The 17,692-nt window shown below is 39.7% G+C and overlaps 1 protein-coding gene and 1 pseudogene across 2 annotated transcripts; both read right to left on the minus strand.

Moving 5' to 3' along the window:
- Positions 1–49: 49 nt before the first annotated feature.
- LOC113026987 (liver carboxylesterase 2-like) lies at positions 50–3,651 on the minus strand. Of its 2 annotated transcripts, none has more exons than XM_026176352.1 (13): positions 3,363–3,651; positions 2,855–3,047; positions 2,634–2,775; positions 2,180–2,313; positions 1,900–2,053; positions 1,708–1,812; positions 1,509–1,607; positions 1,208–1,351; positions 1,040–1,123; positions 809–956; positions 566–715; positions 385–457; positions 50–311 (listed from the first exon to the last, which is right to left on the minus strand). In XM_026176352.1, exons 1-13 carry the CDS (start codon positions 3,610–3,612, stop codon positions 125–127), a joined length of 1,863 nt encoding a protein of 620 aa, XP_026032137.1. In that variant the 5' UTR covers positions 3,613–3,651; the 3' UTR covers positions 50–124. The 2 variants fall into 2 exon arrangements, with proteins under 2 accessions (XP_026032137.1, XP_026032138.1); XM_026176353.1 differs by having other exon boundaries at positions 1,714–1,812; positions 3,363–3,648.
- A 1,488-nt stretch (positions 3,652–5,139) lies between these two features.
- On the minus strand, positions 5,140–16,093 carry LOC113027006 (liver carboxylesterase 4-like; annotated as a pseudogene).
- Positions 16,094–17,692: the final 1,599 nt, after the last annotated feature.

Here is a 17,692-nt window from a genome sequence, read left to right on the forward strand (position 1 = left end):
CTAGTATGAGTTGTGTGAATGTAGAATGGAAAGGCAGGCAATTAAGTCATAAGTGATTAATTTATGCATTTTATTATTTGGTAATGATATCAAAAACTGACGTAACAGAAGAGATGCGAGTTTTCTACAGCTCGCTGCGTTTTGCATTTTCCTCATGCCGTTTGAGCTTCTCTGGCACGGTCTGAGTCAGGAAGACAAAGCGCTCCTTCTTCAGGTGCTGAGCAGTTACCTGCGTTGTTAAACCAATCGCCAGGTACTTTTCATCTGCTTCATACTTTGGCCAGTGGACAAGGTTGTGCCCATTAGGAGACCTACACGCAGACAGATATACACGATATAACAATGTGGTATTATCTCCCAGTATACTAAAATATGTAAGCTTACCCTGTGCGAGCAAAGTTGCCCCAGTAGCTCATCATGGTTCTGCTCAACTGTTCCTCCTCCACAAAGCATGGATCTAAAGTGATAATCTTGTAAAAAATCCTGCACTCCAACCCCAGAAAACCCCAAAAACTAACAAACCAAATATCTCATGCTCAGATTAAACTTTTTAGGTTTCACTCACGAGGCAGTTTAACGTGGGTAGTTGTGAAGCAAAATCCCATCACTGTAAAAATTTCATCTGTATGATCACTCCCAACAAAGCTCGGTCTTCTTTTCTGCACCATTTTCAAGGAATGCTGGTACTCATACAGGTATACAGGAGCACCCGCTTCTAGAATTAGACAAACAAGTGTCACACTTAGTAAGAGCGGTAAATATGAAATAATTGTTTCTAGATAAATGTGCATTAATCTATAAAAGTTACCTCTGTGCGCATTAGCAGTTTTAATGACTGGAATATTGAATATAATATCTGCAGTAACCTCAGAGAACCCATCTCGGTTTTTCACACGGTTGGCACCGTTTCCAATATATTCATCAATTATCAAATTTTTGATGAATGCATCTTTAGGCTTAAGGAAATAAAGAACACATCAGTGAAAGATGCTTGAGCAGGTTGGGTTCATTTTGTGATATCAGGCAGTGTGTGCTTTACATTGGGATAGAAGAAGGCCATTGCATTGATGACTTGTGCCCGATCCATTCCTTCTGCCCAATTTTGTGGAACACTAATGAATAACTAAAAGAAAGAATAAAAACCTTGCTGCACTTAACATTGCCGGTTTAAACAAAAATAAGATATCAAATTTTGATGGGCACTTACATTTTTTAGCATCCATCCCGCTTCATCATTATTCACACCCATCATGAATGGTACAGTGAGGAGTTCATGTTTACGAAACAGCTCATCCACAGGTTTTGTCAGGAAATGCCCATCAACATTTACAGGACATCTTAACCGTCGGTCCTTGTGAATAAAATGCACAAAAGTAAAAATTCCAATAGCGTAAAACAGTAAAAGATAAGTAAATAAGTAAAAATAGTTCCCTTGAGTTATTTAAGAGACATCATGAGACTGTTCAGCCAATCAGAAATCCACATCAGGTTTCCACCCAGTAATTTACCTTGGTAAAATCCACTATGGTATCAATATCAAGGCTTCTTATGCAATCAGCAAACGTCTTTGTGCTTTTAAGGCTGCAGCCAGATGCATTTGAAACCTCCTGGTGAAAAGATATCAATTTAGAAAAGCAAACCTGTTGCATTATTCTTACTGTTTTACAATGAAAAATGATTAACATCCCCCAGAATAACATAATAAACCTGTGCCTTTAGTAGAGGATAATTTTCCACAAGTAAATCCATTGCAGCTGTGCCGCTCTCAGCAATTGCATGATGAAACAGCCCATCAGACAGTGGTGACAGGAGCTGGTGATTCAAGTAACACATGACATATTAAAGGTTGGTTTCCACAGCAAAAGTTTATATAAAGTTCCTCTAACTGTAGATTCTTACCAGAAGAGACACGCTCACTCCACCAGCAGACTCTCCAAATATAGTAACTAATCCTGGGTCTCCTCCAAAGCTGTGAATGTGCTGCTGGATCCACCTGAGAGCTTCAATCTGATCGAGCAGGCCAAAGTTCCCCGAAATGTGCTCATCTCCGGTGCTGATAAAACAAAGAGTTGAATGGCATACTAAGCTAAATTTAGAGTTGGTGAAGGTGAGCAGTCTTTGAAAATGGAAAAGAACAGGACAACAGTATGTTCTAATTTGGTAACTTAAGTTTATTTACCTGAGAAAACCCAGAAGTCCTAAGCGATACTGGATCAGAACCACAACCACGTCCTGGTAAGCAGCCAGGGCAGATCCATCATATGTTGAAGCTGATCCTACTGTGAGGCCTCCACCATGGATCCAGACCATGACCTGGGGAAAAAAAACAAAAAAAAACAAAAAAAAAACAAAAAAAAAAAAACTCAGATATTTTTGATTCTTCATTCTTATTTTTCTTTCAAAGCAATTTTTGTGCCTGCTAAGCACACTGCATGAGTCTCAATTAATAAGTATTAAATTAATGTTTAAGATAAACAAAAAATATTTGGGTATAAAGGCAAACCCATTGCAACTGGCTCTAAAAGGGGGTGTTTTTTTGTCATATGAAAATCCTTAAAAGGAAACCAACTGTCACTGAAAATTTCTTCAGCAATGACCAGCAAGGCTCAAAACCTACAGCAAAAGGTTCTTACTGGGAGCTGGGCATCATCAGCTCTTTTAGCAGGAGTGTAAATGTTGAGGTAAAGGCAATCTTCAGAGATGTCTGGGATATCAGCCAACAAGAAACCGAGTTTATCAAGCAGTGCCAAAGCAAATCGCTCAGGTTGTATGCACCTGAAAAATAAAAACATTTAATAAATGCTGGATGTTTTTCAAACTGTGTTTTACAACAACTGAAGCACATGTTTCTTACATTGGTGGCTGTTTAGTGGCATATCTTACTCCTTCCCATCTTTCTGCAGGCTGAGGTGGAGCCAGTCTCAAGGAAGGGCCGAGGGGTGGTTTAGCAAATGGGACACCCAGGTAGGCATGGACGCCAGTCTCCTTCCCTTTCACACTCACATACTCACCTTTCAGGCTCCCGAGCTTTGTGTGGACTACAGGCGCTGTCAGGATATTAGAAATCAGTGAGAATCATAACATAAAGCTTCATGATTTATGAAATCTAATATTTCAGATTTCAAAAATACTTATAGTTGTAAAAAGCAGGGGGAAAAAAGAACTACTTATTTATTTGTAGCTTCCATCAAATTACAGTCACCCAGCTATGTGAAGATCAGTAATGAAATACTAGAGCCAGTTAATATAAACCATGTGTGTCCTTGATCCAGTTATGGACATACAGCTGGAGGTGCACAGTCCAGAGATAAACACAAGGGCACAGATGTCATTGTTCATAGAAGCGTTTCACTTTAACTTACCTCTCAGCTGTGTAGCAACACAGAGAAATAAAACGGACATTGAAAACCAGAAATTCAGCTTTGCATTGGACTTCATTGTGGTCTTGATACACATTACAACAATCGGCGACTTTGCAAAAACTAAGTGCCAGGAGAGGCAGTCCGTCCTCATGCAGATTCCTCCGCGTAACTTAAGACTTAATATAGCGTGCAGGGTGTCACGTGATTCCACCAATTTTAATCGACAGAAAAACAATCTCACTTCTTCCATTTAGGATGAGTTAAACGCGGAAATTGTTTTTACTACCTGGATAAATCTATGTGGGTTTTTTTTTTGCGAGGGTGATCACTTTTCATAAAGGTATTTATGAGCAAAAAAAAGGTCGACAGGGGTGGGCAATCTCAGTCCACGAGGGCCGGAGTCCCTGCAGGTTTTAGATCTCACCTTGGGTCAACACACCTGAATCACATGATCGTTACCAGGCCTCTGGAGAACTTCGGGACACGTTGAGGAGCCATTTAAATCAGCTGTGTTGGTTCGAGGACGCATCTAAAACCTGCAGGGACACCATGCCCACCCCTGGTATAGATGCAGTGGCGGTCCTAGCCTGCTTACCTGCATCTTTTGCTCGTTTCTCCTCCTCTTCTTTTCTCTTTTTTCTAAACTGGGGACTTGATGGCTTTGAACTTTTCTTGTCCATCTTCCATTGCTTTTAATTTTGAACTCCAGTATGAACACAAATCCCCCAACCCGACGATCACCACAACATAACCTAACAGACCTACACCTTAGTTCACAGATTCACTTTGTCTAAGGTGTATTTCTAGGATTTCGCACAACCCAGGATTCAAATCATGAATACATGATGGGCTTGGATTTACATCATTATGAATGAAATGTGCTCTATAGATCAACAAACGCAAAAGCACGAATGTCAATGTTCAAAGAAGTGTTTCCTCTTACTCACCGTCCAGGTCTGCAGCAACACAGAGAAATAAAACTGGCATTAGAGAGCAAAAAGTCTGCCTGGCATGGCACGTCATGGTGGTGTTGGGGCAGATTACGACACACGATTGTGCAAAAAGTGAGAGAAAAGCCAAGAGAAGTAGGGCTTCCTCATATGAAGCAGTCTCCTTGTAAGCGCATGTACTGTATCCTGCGGGGTGTAACTGGATTGCACTGATTTTAAGGCACAGCAAAAAGCGATCAAAGTACAGCAAACTGTCTGTCCCACTGCTGTCAAGTCAGTCAGTGTCGTTGCCTGTAGGTTACGCAGACGGCTGCGTGTTGAGGGAAGCAGTATCCAAAAGCAGACGCGTGGAGGCAGATTGAGCTGTATCAATACCAATACTTTTAACCAATAAAGTGAGGTTATGTAGACGAGAGCAGCGAGTCATTATCCGTTTGCCAAATTTTGAAACCAGTTTAATGACCATTAAATCACTGTGATTTTTACTTTTCGCAGCAAAACACATCTTTCAGTTTTTCACGTAAATACATTGTAATGTAAATGTGCCGGTCTTTAAAACACTTTGGGTCAACCTCTGCTGTTTAAATGTGCTATAAAATATATAAAATATGTACAGAAAAGACATGACAGCCAACACAAAAATATTCAGACATTTTTCATAGTGCACGTTTGAGGTATATATTTTTAAATTAGTACCAATACCAACCCAAAAGATTAACATATTTTAAGAGATGGAATGCTAAGTTATCAGGTAACACTAGAAATACGCATAAAATCCCCATAGCTAAACAACTGCTCAGATTTCTTAAATGCACTACTGAAATATATTTCATTCCAGACAATTTTATCAAAAATACACATAAAATACAAACACTGTTAGTAGAGGTAATGCCTAACAGGCGACCTGCCAGCATCACCATTCACCAATCATAGTGCTTAATGTTAATCACTAGCACAATCACTGTGCTGTGTAAAAGAAACATCCACTCCTATATGAGTAGGATAGGTGTAAAGATGAAAAGCAGTTTTGCATCAGCCATGAAAACATGTAAGCTAATCACAACACCTAAAGTTTTATCAAGGCATGAAGTTAAGATGAGTACTGCAGTAGAATAATATACCTAAACTATAGGGCATATAATCCAGATTTCATCAAGGGGCACAAAATTTATAGAGTGCATGTTGGCCTACAATTACAATGCAGCTTTACTAATAGGAGGCTCTTTTTGGCTGGTGTCACAAAGGGTCATCACAGCAGTTAACTTAAACACCTCTTATGAGAAAAAAATAAAAACTGAAAAGAACCAGGATGTCACATCTGTTTATTTTAACAAGGTTTTTTTTATGTTATGACAGCTGCTCTCAACTAGCAACCTTTTATCTACTATTTTCTTTCACTTCCACAATTACACTTTGATTATAGTGAAGTAAAAACAGTTGCATTCGTTTATCGATGATCAATGTCTTAAACTATACAAAAACTGCTCTTGTCATTAACGAGGATTATTTGACATACCCTATGTTTACAGTGCTGGTTATAAACGGGAGACGTGGGTTTTGTGGAAAGGTGAGAATAGCGCTTTTAAAGAACACAATCATGGATTCTAAAAAATATATGTTAGAATGGAAATGATCAAGGTAACACCAAATGTTTTACCAAAAAGTGTTGTTCACTGTAACTAATATTTCATGTGTAAAGAATGGTCGCTAAATGAATTATGATTTATTCTAATTATTTTAAAAAATTGATGGAGCAGAGACCAGATGTGAGTTTTCTACAGCTCGCTGCGTTCTGCATTTTCCTCATGCTGTTTGATCTTCTCTGGGACGGTCTGAGTCAGGAAGACAAAGCGCTCCTTCTTCAGGTGCTGAGCAGTTACCTGCTTTTTTAAACCAATCGCCAGGTACTTTTCTTCTGCTCCATACTTTGGCCAGTGGACAAGGTTTTGCCCATCAGGAGATCTAAACACATATACATTTGTTATTAAGTTCGCCTCTGTCAGTACGCCCCAGGGTGGCTGTGGCTACAATGTAGCTTGCCATCACCAGTGTGTGAATGTGTGTCTGAATGGGTGGATGACTGGATGTGTAAAGCGCTTTGGGGTCCTTGGGGACTAGTAAAGCGCTATATAAATACAGGACATTTACCATTTACCATTCAGTTATTAAAAGTGTGAAGTGTGAAATTTACAACAGTTGGAAATTCCTACCCTGTGCGAGCAAAGTTCCCCCAGTAGCTCATCATGATCTTGCTCAACTGTTCCTCATCCTCAGGGCACGGATCTAAAACGATCATGTTGCAAAACATATTTTTCACACTTGGAAAACAAAACAGATCTAGCACTAAGGCAGATTTCTATGTTATCTTACCGGGTAACCTAACATGGGAAGTTGTGAAGCAAAATCCCAAAACTGTAAAAATTTCATCTCCGTGGTCAGTCCCGACAAAGCTTGGCCTTTTCTGCTGCAGGAATTTGGGAGGATGTTGGTACTCATACAGGTATACAGGAGCGCCTGCATCTGGAATTAGATGAATGTGTGTGATATTTGTTAATGAAAGTGTGTCACAGTAAACATCAAGTGTTGGGTTTTAAACAGATTTGTATAATCTTTCATTAAACAAATTAAATTACCTCTGTGAGCATTAGCAGCTTTAATCGCTGGAATGGTGAAAAACAAATCTCCAAGCATCTCAGTGTACCCATCTCTGTTTTTCACACGGTCGTCACCATTTCCAATATATTCATCAGCTATCACATCTCTGATAAATGCTGCTTTAGGCTTAAAGAAATAAGCAACACATCAGTCAAAGAAGCTCGAGCAGGTCGGGGACAGTAATATTGTAACATCAAGTAGTGTCTGCCTTACGTCGGGGTAGAAGAAGGAAACCATGTTCAAAAGAAATTCCCGATCTAGTCCTTCTGTCCAGTTTTGGGGAGCAAAAAACTAAGGAAATACCAAGCCAAATTACTTTTTTTTCAACATTACAAAACAACAACAAACTACATTGAGATCATGGAGCTTTTTATTTACATGTTCCTGTGACACTTACTGATGCAAGCATCCATCCACCTTCATCATTATTGACACCAGTCATGAATGGAACAGCATGGAGTTCATGTTTACGAAACAGCTCATCCACAGGTTTAGTCAGGAAATGTCCATCAACATTTACTTGAATTCTCAAATTTGGATCCTTGAGAGAATTAAATATACAAAAGTAAAAGGTGTGATAGCATGAACAGAGCTGAGGGAGAAATCAAAGGCTTCAAAGAAATATTGTAGAAGACATAATAATCATTCTCTATCATGTTTGCACCCATTACCTCACCTGTGTAAAACCCACTATAGTATCAATATCAAGGTTTCTCATGCAGTCACTGATCTTCTTTGTGCTTTCGAGACTGCAGCCAGATGCGTTTGCAATTGCCTGAGGTGAAATGGCAAATATTCTTCAAAAACAAATCCATTTTAATATTCTCATTATTCTGCAACAAAAATGTTTAACCCTCCAAAAAAGGAAGAATATGGATAATTAACCTGCGCCATTGGTAGAGGATCATTTGCCACAAATACATTCATTGCAGCTGTGCCACTCTCAGCAATAGCACGGTGAAACAGCCCATCAGACAGTGGTGACAGGAGCTGATGATTCAAGTAACACATCAAATATTAATTTTTGTTCTAGAGTGAAAAGGTTTATTTAAAGTTCATTTAAGCTGTAGATTACCAGAAGAGACACGCTCACTCCACCAGCAGACTCTCCAAATATGGTAACTAATCCTGGGTCTCCTCCAAAGTTGTGAATGTGCTGCTGGATCCACTTGAGAGCTTCAACCTGGTCCAGCAGGCCAAAGTTCCCTGAAATGTGCTAATCTCCAGTGCTGATAGAACAAAATGTTATTTTTATAATGTATTTTTCCTTATTGAAACATCTTTTTACAAGACACTTCTATTCATGTGTTATTGACAGGGCTAATAGAGCCAGGATTCTGAAAACCACTCTTGCATTCTATTTGTCCAGTTGGACAGTAGCTGCATATGCCACTTCCACACATTTGCTGAAGCTGAGTGATATGGTAAGGTAGTAAAAAATTTACCAAGCTATGTTTATACCTATAAACATAGCTTTAGGCCAACATGCACTCTATACCGGCTTCCTCCCACCGGCCAAAGACATGCAGTTTGTGGGGATAGGTTAATTGGATAATCCAAATTGCCACTAGGTGTGAATGTGCAAGTGAATGTGAGCATGAATGGTTGTCTGTCCCTGTGCGTTAGCCCTGCAATAGACTGGTGACCTGTCCAGGGGGTACCCCGCCTCTCGCCCTATGACAGCTGGGATAGGCTCCAGCGCCCCCCGCGACCCTGAAAAGGATAAGCGGAAGCGAATGGATGGATGGATGTTTGTACCTCGTGATAAATAAAGCCAACTTTCAATTTTTTATCTTATAAAATCAGATAAAAAAGAAGAAAAACAAAACCATAGTATGTTCTACTTTGATAACTTGAGTTCATTTACATTTCCATGGGTCCAACATCGAGGGAACAATTTACCAGACCTGGGAAGACTGGGGCCCTACTGCCTGAACAAGGGAGATGGGAGGCACCGTAGGGGTTGGTTACAGTGTGTGCCAAGGATGGAGACCCTGGGAGACTGATGCCCACTACTGAAGCTGGTGATAGAGACATGGAATGTCACCTTTCTGGTGGGGAAGAAGTTTCAGCTAGTGTGGGAGGTTGAGAGGTACTGGCTAGATATAGTCAGGCTCACCTGAAGGCGTGTCTTTGGCTCTAGAACCAGTCTCCTGGAGAGGGGCTGGAGTCTTTCCCAGTCTGGACATGCCCTTGGTGAGAAGCTTCGGGCTGGGGTGGGTATCCTGGTATCCCCTTGGCTTGCTGCCTGCACGTTGAGGATTTCCCGGTGGATGAAATGGTTTGTTCCCTGCACATTTGGGTTGGGGAATGGGTACTGTCTATCATCTGCCCCCATGCGCTGAACAACATTTCAGAGTACCTGGCATTATTGGAGTCCCTGGGTGGGGTGCTTGAGAGTGCTCCAACTGGGGGACTCTGTCATACTACTGGGAGACCTCAACACGTGTGTCTACTAACACCTGGAGGGACGTGAGTGGGAGAAACAGCCTGCCTAACACAAAACCAAGTGGTGTTCTGTTACTGGACCACAGTTTCTCCATAATGAACACCATCTTCAAATATAAGAGTGTATGTAATTACAGGTTGCACCAGGAAAGCCTAGGCTGCAGGTCAATGATCAAATTTGTAATCATATCATCAGATATGCGGGCGAATGTTCTCGGCACTTTGGTAAAGGGAGGTGCTTAACTGTCAAATGATCACTATCTCGTGGTGAGTTGGATCACATGGGGATGACGGTGGACAGACCTGAACCACCCAAATGTATAGTGAGGGTGCGCTGGGAACACCTGACAAGGCCCCGGTCCCGTACCAGCAGACTGAGAGACAGCTTCTTCCACCAGGCCATCAGACTGCTGAACACGTCATAGACACCTCAGCTTCACTACTGGAACTTTAACATTATGCACTCCATACTGTACAGTAATGCCACTGTTTTGCACATGTCTCAACTCTGTATATTTTTATATATTTTATTTATTGTTTACTCTATTTAATTTGTAAAATATGTGTATACACACACACACACACGTAGAAAAATATTTAGTATACACATCCAGAAATGCATATACTATTATATATTGTACATATATTTATTAGTTTCAGATGTAGCCATTCTTGTATTTTGCTTGTTTACATTATTGTATTTTGCACAACTCTGTTGCTTGTGAAGCTCGCACACAAGAATTTCACTCACATGTACTGTACCAATGTACCTGCACATGTGATGTGACAATAAAAGTGATTTGATTTGATTTGATTTGATTTGAAGGGGCTTGGTGCCTGTCATGGTGCTAACCCCAGAACTAGACAGTGTTTACCAGAGTTGAAGGGAGTCATCGCGCTGAAGAAGTCCTATTAGGTTTTGTTAGCCTCTGGAACACTATCAGGCAGCTCAGGAGGGGAAAGGGGTGCGTTACCGACACTGTGTAAATTGCAGGTGGAGTGCTGCTGACTTCAACTGACGATATTGTCGGGGGTGAAAGGAATACTGACAAGTCGTCCATAGCAGAAGTAAAGTCTGGGGACAAGTGGGGCACTGAGGCAGTTAAACATGTCCTTGGTGGCAGGACCCCTGGAATGGATGAGGGTCGTCCTGAGTTCCTTACGGCTATGGATATTGTAGGACTGTCTTAGTTGAGACGCCTCTACAATGCTGCGTGGAGATCAGGGGCTGTACCTCTGGATTGGCAGACTGGAATTGTGCTTCCCATCTTCCATAAGGGGGACTGGAGTGTGCTCCAGCTACTGTATATAGGGATCAAACTACTCGGCCTTCAGAGGAAATTCAATGCCAGGGTACTGGAATAGAGAGTTTGTCAGCTAGTTGAACTGCTAGAACTGTAGGAACAATGTGGTTTTTCTACTGGGTGCGGAACACAGCTCTCTATCGTCTCGAGGATATTTGAGGGTCTATCGCAGTTCGCCCAACCAGCCTACATTGGTTGTGTTGACTTGGAGAAGGCCTTCAGTTAAGTCCTTCAGAGTATTCTTCTGTGAGATGCTTCAGTAATATGGGGGCGTGAGGCCCATTGTCATGGTTCATTCTGTCCTTATACAACTGTTGCAAGAGCTTGGTTTGCATTGCTGACAATAAATCGTAATTGTTCCTCGGGGGTGCTGGACTCCACCAGGGTTGCCCTTTATCACAGATTCTGTTCATAATTTTTATGGACAGATTGGTGCTGTGACAATGAGCTTTCTCCCAAGGGTGGCTGCCCTCTCTCTTAGAGATGGCATGAGGAGTTTGGCCATTCAGGATGGACTAGGAGCACTCTTCTTCCAGATCAAAAGGAGCCAGTTAAGGTGGTTTAGGCATTTGACTAGATGCCTCCTGGACACCTCCTTGGTGAGGAGTTCTGGGCTCCCAGTGTTCCACTGGAAGAAGGCAGCTGGGGGCAACCCGTTGGAGAGATTATGGATGGATGGAGTTTATTTACCTGAGAAAACCCAGAATTCCCAAGCGATACTGGATCAGAACCACAACCACTTCTTGGTAAGCAGCCAAGGCAGAGCCATCATATGTTGAAGCTGATCCCAGCGTAAAGCCCCCACCATGGATTGAGACCATGACCTAGAAAGAATAATAAAAGAGCTTTCCATCAAAGATAAGAGGATCTTTTGGAGTCTCAGTCAAGCTACAATAACTAATCTTTAAGAATTTAAACTTTAAACGGACAAGAACATTTAAGTTTACATTTTAGATGATAAAATGTACAATTGAGTTCTAAAGATGGGTGTCTTTACTGAGATTGTGTTTAGGCATCCCTCAAAACCTACAGCAAAAGATTCTTACTGGGAGCTTGGCATTTTTAGCTCTGTTTGCAGGAGTGTAAATGTTGAGGTAAAGACAGTCTTCAGAGATGTCTGGTACACAGTCAGAAATAGGGGTACGGAAGGGGTACATTACTGTGCCCCAAGGTACAAAAATGACATTAATACAGTCTAAGGACAAATATTGGACCTCGGGGTAACTATCTGTACCTTTTTTAGTGTCTGAAAGGTACATACATGTTCCTTAATTGTGAAAAGTACTTATTTGTACCCATTCTTTCAAAAGATAAAGTACAGGTTGATTAAGCACTTTTTGATTAGAGTTTTTTTATTTTTATTATTTTTGACAAAAAGCACCCTTAAAAAAAAGCACCCTTATTGAACTCGGAGTGCGAGTTGAGCCCATCCTCACAACATCAAACAAAAAGTAGAAGAAGAAACTCAACGAATAGCTGGTGGATTCTAGAACTTTCTGTAAATGCAGCAGGTGCCATTTTGTTTTATCAACGGAGGGAGATGAATTACGAACTTGTCCGAGGAACTCTTAACAAAAATACAAGAGTGGGGCTTAGATGTCACCGAAGCTGAAGCTCAGCGTTTCAGAGGTAAGTTTTATTTAAAGAAAAATGTAGCATAATTACTAATTATTGGTTTAGCCTAGCTTAACGTATATTAGCAATTTAGCTAGTTTCGGCACTCTCTTAGCTCAAATTATGTCTTTTTACAAACGTTTTTACAAACGTTTCATGTGTAAAGTTGAGGTCACAGTTCTGAAAAATGTGTACACATAGTATTTGTATAAGTTTGAACTTATATATGTGGTTCAGCCACAGTCTATAGGTTCGGTAACCCCTGCGCAGCGGAACGGCGCAAAATTTGATTCCCTGGTAGCTGAATGCAGTTTACCGTTAGTGTATTAATGGTTTAATAAAATCACGTTTTTACATCCATTCCAAGGCCATCAACACACATGGGCGGCTGAATATAACGTCTAAAGGAAATATCTTGACGCCGCACTTGTTTAAAATATAACAAGGGTGTCGCAGCTGGGGTTTGATAGTCGCGTTTTAAGCAATGTGGGAACTTTTTCAGCATGTAATCGGAGCTTGTAATACGGTCCTCCGGGTGTTATCGCTATAAGTAATCGGTCTGAAAGAACAGACGGCAGAAACTGTCGGAAATCTGGAGAAAGGAGTCACCTTAGTAGTGAATATTAACAAATTACAGCATTCTAGTCTTTTTTTTTCTTCCAAACTTGAAAGGGCACAAAAGCATGCTCAGACTCTGCTCTCCTGTGTCCAGTAGTCCCAAACAAACATCTAAATTTAAAAATGAAAACTTTGCATATCGAGAGGATTCACTCTAAAGATTTGGTTTATTTTATTTAATTTACTTATTTTTTTTTAATGAATATTTCTTTGAACTGAAAGAAGTATTACAAAAGGTTTTAATGTGTGTGATACACGGTTTTTACCCATGTAAAAATGTGGTGATAAATATTCTTACATGGAATTTAGAGTTTGTACTACCATTTATCTTGCAGACAATGAGGTTGATGGTGACACAGTTGACTGCGGTCTTACTGAGACTATGGTTGCATACCTTTTCCAAGGATCCTTCAAAAAGCAGGTTAAATTCAACCAATTTGTGTCAAGGATGAAGGAATCTTCAGTGACGCTGACTCTACAGACTGTCTCTCCAGAAGACTGGCAACCATCTACTTCGTCAACTTCAATAAGGTATTTTCTTATTTATAATGAAGTTAGTATGTCTGAAACATACATGTTGGCCGTTATGCACTTTTAGGATTTAGTTAATATGATCATTGTTTCTACCATATGTATTGTTACTGTAGTGTTTTATACTTCAATTCATGCAATAAAAACAAACACTTAACTGTTTTCACAGCAATGAAAATACTTTGAGACTTTAACCGATACGAGTTCTTTGTGATGCACAGATCGTGTCAGCTCTAATTGTATATTTAGTCTTATGTTGGGTTTCTAATCTGTTTTGACTTTCTCTTCTCACTCTTGCTTTCTTTCAAGGGACCATGCGTCCAAGGAGAGGATTTATTATCCATAGACGCCCACTTAAAGGTCTTACAGTGCCAATATCAGAAGATGCAACCAGATACCATGGTGGTTCATAACCATATGCAGCAAACGTTTGCTTGGCGGCAGAAAGAAATTGCAAATGGTATGCCTGTGGAGGATGTGTTGAAGAAGTACCCCTTCTTAGGGATGCCTACTGGTGTAAGTCAGAAAGCTGAATTGAACTTGGAAATAGCTGTCACATTTAACATGTTTATAGTAGTAAATTTTATTTGCCCTTGACCTTGTTTTCTTCATCTGTCCCTCTTTCCTTTTTTTTTTTATGTTCATGTAACTTCTTACAGTATTGTTGTTAAATTCTATAAAAAAATAATTATGCAGCACCATACATAATTAATATCAACTTTAGATTATTTCATTTTCATACACTGTTATTTTGTACTGAAAATTAATTAACCAACAACGGGTAATGTAAGCCAGCGATTTCGTGAAGGGCTCTCATGTGTTGCAGCAAAGGTGATTGACGTTACACGAGGGAAAACCCCACTCTACCAGCTCTACCTTGATGCAAGAGAGGAGGCTCTCACTGATGACCTACCAGGTATTTGCTTTTTTTTTTTTTTTTTTTTTTAACTTCAAGGCTTCCATTTTATATAATTTTTATAGGTAACTGGAAATGCCAGATAAAATGCATGGGTGATCTTGTGTTTTGTTGTTTGTTTGGCAGATCTTGACACAAGGGCTGCACTTTTATTCCTGCCATACGTCTTCAAGGAGAAACTGGATCTCTTTGTCATACTTGGAGAGGTGTGTGTATTAAAATATTTAGTCTATATAAAAGGAAAACAAATGTATCTTTTGTTAAGAGACTAAGATATTGCTTTCCTCTACCTTCTCTTTTGACTTCAAAGGTTTATCCTAAAACCCCCTATCCAACTGTTCAGCTACTTCATGAAGACTGGAAACCAGTGTTCTCCAGAAGCGCTCCAAACATTGTGAAGTTGGATGGCAGTGAAGTGTGCAGAAGCTCGTGTATTTTTGAAGCAATCATCTCTTCTTTCTGCTTGTATTTTGTCTTCAACCTTGCTTACCCAAAACATCTGAAGAACACCCTGATTTTTCTCCAAAAGTACATTGTGAAAATAGATGAGGGTGAGGACCGGCCTCTACCAATCACAGTCACCAGACAAATAAATCTTCTGTATTGACCACCATGCCTCAGCCATATCAGTGCTCCAAATGTGGCAGAAGAACCTTTAGTTTGACAAAGCTTATTCAGCACATAGGTGATGCCAATTTTGATATAACCTGTGGACTCAGTGACTGCTGTTCTTCCTTCAAAAAATATGAATCTTTCAGACGACATGTGTATAGGAAACACAGAGAACAGGTGTTGTGTTAATATTGACACAATGTGGGTCTTTTGTGGAAAAATTCTCATTCCTCTGTTATATGACAACCATTTTCATTCATACAGTGTTAGAGTTGATAGTGAATGGACGTTGCTAAAACCTGGACAGGAAATTGATGTTGCAGCTTATGACACATACTGTGTTGATAACAGTTTGTATGTAACAGTTAAGCAATGTATTTAAGAAGGTAATAAATGTGACAAGTATTTTTGACTTTGTATCTTCAATTTTTCAAATCTTGAGAGGAAAAATATAGGAAATCTGTGTGTAGATACTGAACCTGTAGAAAGACATTTTTGTACTCCTTTTAAGGGTTCTTTTTTGTACTTTATACTAAGGGTACAACTTTGCCCTTTAAAGTACAGGTTTGACGTGTAAAAGGTACAAATTACAAGGGTACAAATCAGTACCCACAGTTTAGGGTACAGAACGGTACCTTAGAGGGTACCACCCCAGTGACAAGCCATTGTACCCTTATAGGTACATTTCTGTACTTTAATTTCTGAGTGTGTACTTCTGCCAGCAGTGCACCGAGTTTATTAAGCATATCCAAAACAGCTTCTTTAGACTGAATGCACCTTAAAGAGAGACAATGCTAATTTTACAAATAAAGCCAATAATTCCTCCAAGTATGTTGAAGTTCACATTTCTTACATTGGTGGCTGTTTAGTGGCATCTCTTGCTCCTTCCCATCTTTCTGCAGGCTGAGGTGGAGCCAGTCTCAAGGAAGGGCCAAGGGGTGGCTTGGCAAATGGGACACCCAGGTATGCATGGACGCCAGTCTCCTTCCCTTTCACACTCACATACTCACCTTTCAGGCTCCCGAGCTTTGTGTGGACTGCAGGTGCTGTCAGGATATTAGAAATGACTGAAAATCTTCACATAAAACTTTATATTTAAATAAAATTTCCCGTGAAAAGTACTTTTCTCAAAACATGCAATATCTGATTGCTGTCTACAGCTTGTTGTCAAAAACAAACAATAAAAAGTCACATTTTGCTGTGGACTATGTAATTCCTGTCATTATTGATTATTTAAATTCTGATTTTTACATTTTTGATGCACACCATTTGGTGGATTATGTTAATCGAGCTCAAGCTACAGAGACATGCCTGTTACTTTGATAGTCTGGTGTCTGGTGTTCAGTGTTTTCATTTTGCTTGCCCTTTGTCTCATTATGTTTGATTAGTTCAAGCTGGGTGTCCCTCCTGTTGTCAGTTCCCTTATTACTCCCTTGTGTATTTTAGCCCTGTTTTTTCCTCTGTCCGTTTTTGCGTCGTACACACTCTTTGCTGTGTGTTACACCAATGCTCCTAGGAAATTCCTAGTTCTCTGTTTGCTGCTTTAAGCCATTAGTTTCCTTGTTCCTTAGTTTTTTGGTTTTATTTTCTTATTTCTGATTCCTTGTTTTCAGTTTGGTTTTCTGTAAAAGCATAGAATTATATCCAGCAATAAAGCTGCCGTTTTCAGTTAACATCTCGTGCTTGAGTGCTGTGTTTAGGTCCTACATCCTGACACACAGCTGTACATTGGCATTTAAACTACATGACCATTTTTATTACTATTATTTTTTGTTTGTTTAAGTGGTTTAAATGATCTGACCAAGTGTGATACTTCATCATTTATTTATTTTTTTAAAAAAGCTACTTGCTCACACGGCTCTGGTTTTTTGTTTTGCCATAGACTTCCTTTGATGTGTGTTGCGTCTACAGTGACCCTGGTAAAGAAGCAGAGTTGAAATCTGCAGAAATCTGTTTCTGTTTATTCACAATCACAGCAATACTCCATTTACTCCTTATCGGCATAAAGTTAGCAAAAAATATTGTTTGTTTGTTTTTAAACAGCTTTTTTTGCCAAAGAAAAATAATAAAAATAAAAATAATTAAAAATTGTACGGTCCAATTTAAACAAAACAAAGTCTGATTAATTGCAACCTGTCCTTCTAAAACATTTGACCTACAATCGTCTCACATGCTTGGTTCTTTGCTATCATTCACCTTTGAACAGAGTGAATAGCCTTTGCAGGTAAGAAGTCACCTGGACTTAGAACACAAAAGTTGATGTTTAATTATCAGCTTTTAAAATGACTATTGCTGCCATAATACCGTTGATTACTGATTGATTAATATTGTCAGATTTAAACACTAGTTTTTCAAAAAGCAACTCGTGCAAAAAAAGGAAAAGAAAAACATGTACTACATGTAAGTTTAAGGAACACACGCATTACACAGAAATTAGGTGATGTCACAAAGACCGTTTTGCTAAGAACTGCTTTATCCTACTTACCCTGAAGATCTGCAACAACATAGATGAATAAAAATGATATTAAGAAGAAGAAAGACTGCTTTGCATGCAGCTTCATGGTTGGCTCTGTGGATTGCGAAACTCTGCAGATTTCCCAATAATTGAGCGCAGAGCCAAGAAGAGGAAGTATGTCCGCTTATGAAGTTTTCTCCTTTTCTCTTTCACAAAGAGGAAAGGGT

This window comes from Astatotilapia calliptera, chromosome 7 (assembly GCF_900246225.1).
Source record: "Astatotilapia calliptera chromosome 7, fAstCal1.2, whole genome shotgun sequence".
Lineage (NCBI taxonomy): Eukaryota > Metazoa > Chordata > Actinopteri > Cichliformes > Cichlidae > Astatotilapia > Astatotilapia calliptera.

Bases quoted from the DNA above. Each gene is read 5' to 3' on its own strand.
- LOC113026987 (XM_026176352.1), bottom strand. From the start codon at position 3,612: ATGGAAGAAGTGAGATTGTTTTTCTGTCGATTAAAATTGGTGGAATCA. The intron at 2,054-2,179 runs GTAAATAAACTT...TTGTTTTATCAG, and splicing joins GGACTTCTGGGTTTTCTCAG to CACCGGAGATGAGCACATTT. The intron at 957-1,039 runs GTAAAGCACACA...TATTTCCTTAAG, and splicing joins TGGCCTTCTTCTATCCCAAT to CCTAAAGATGCATTCATCAA.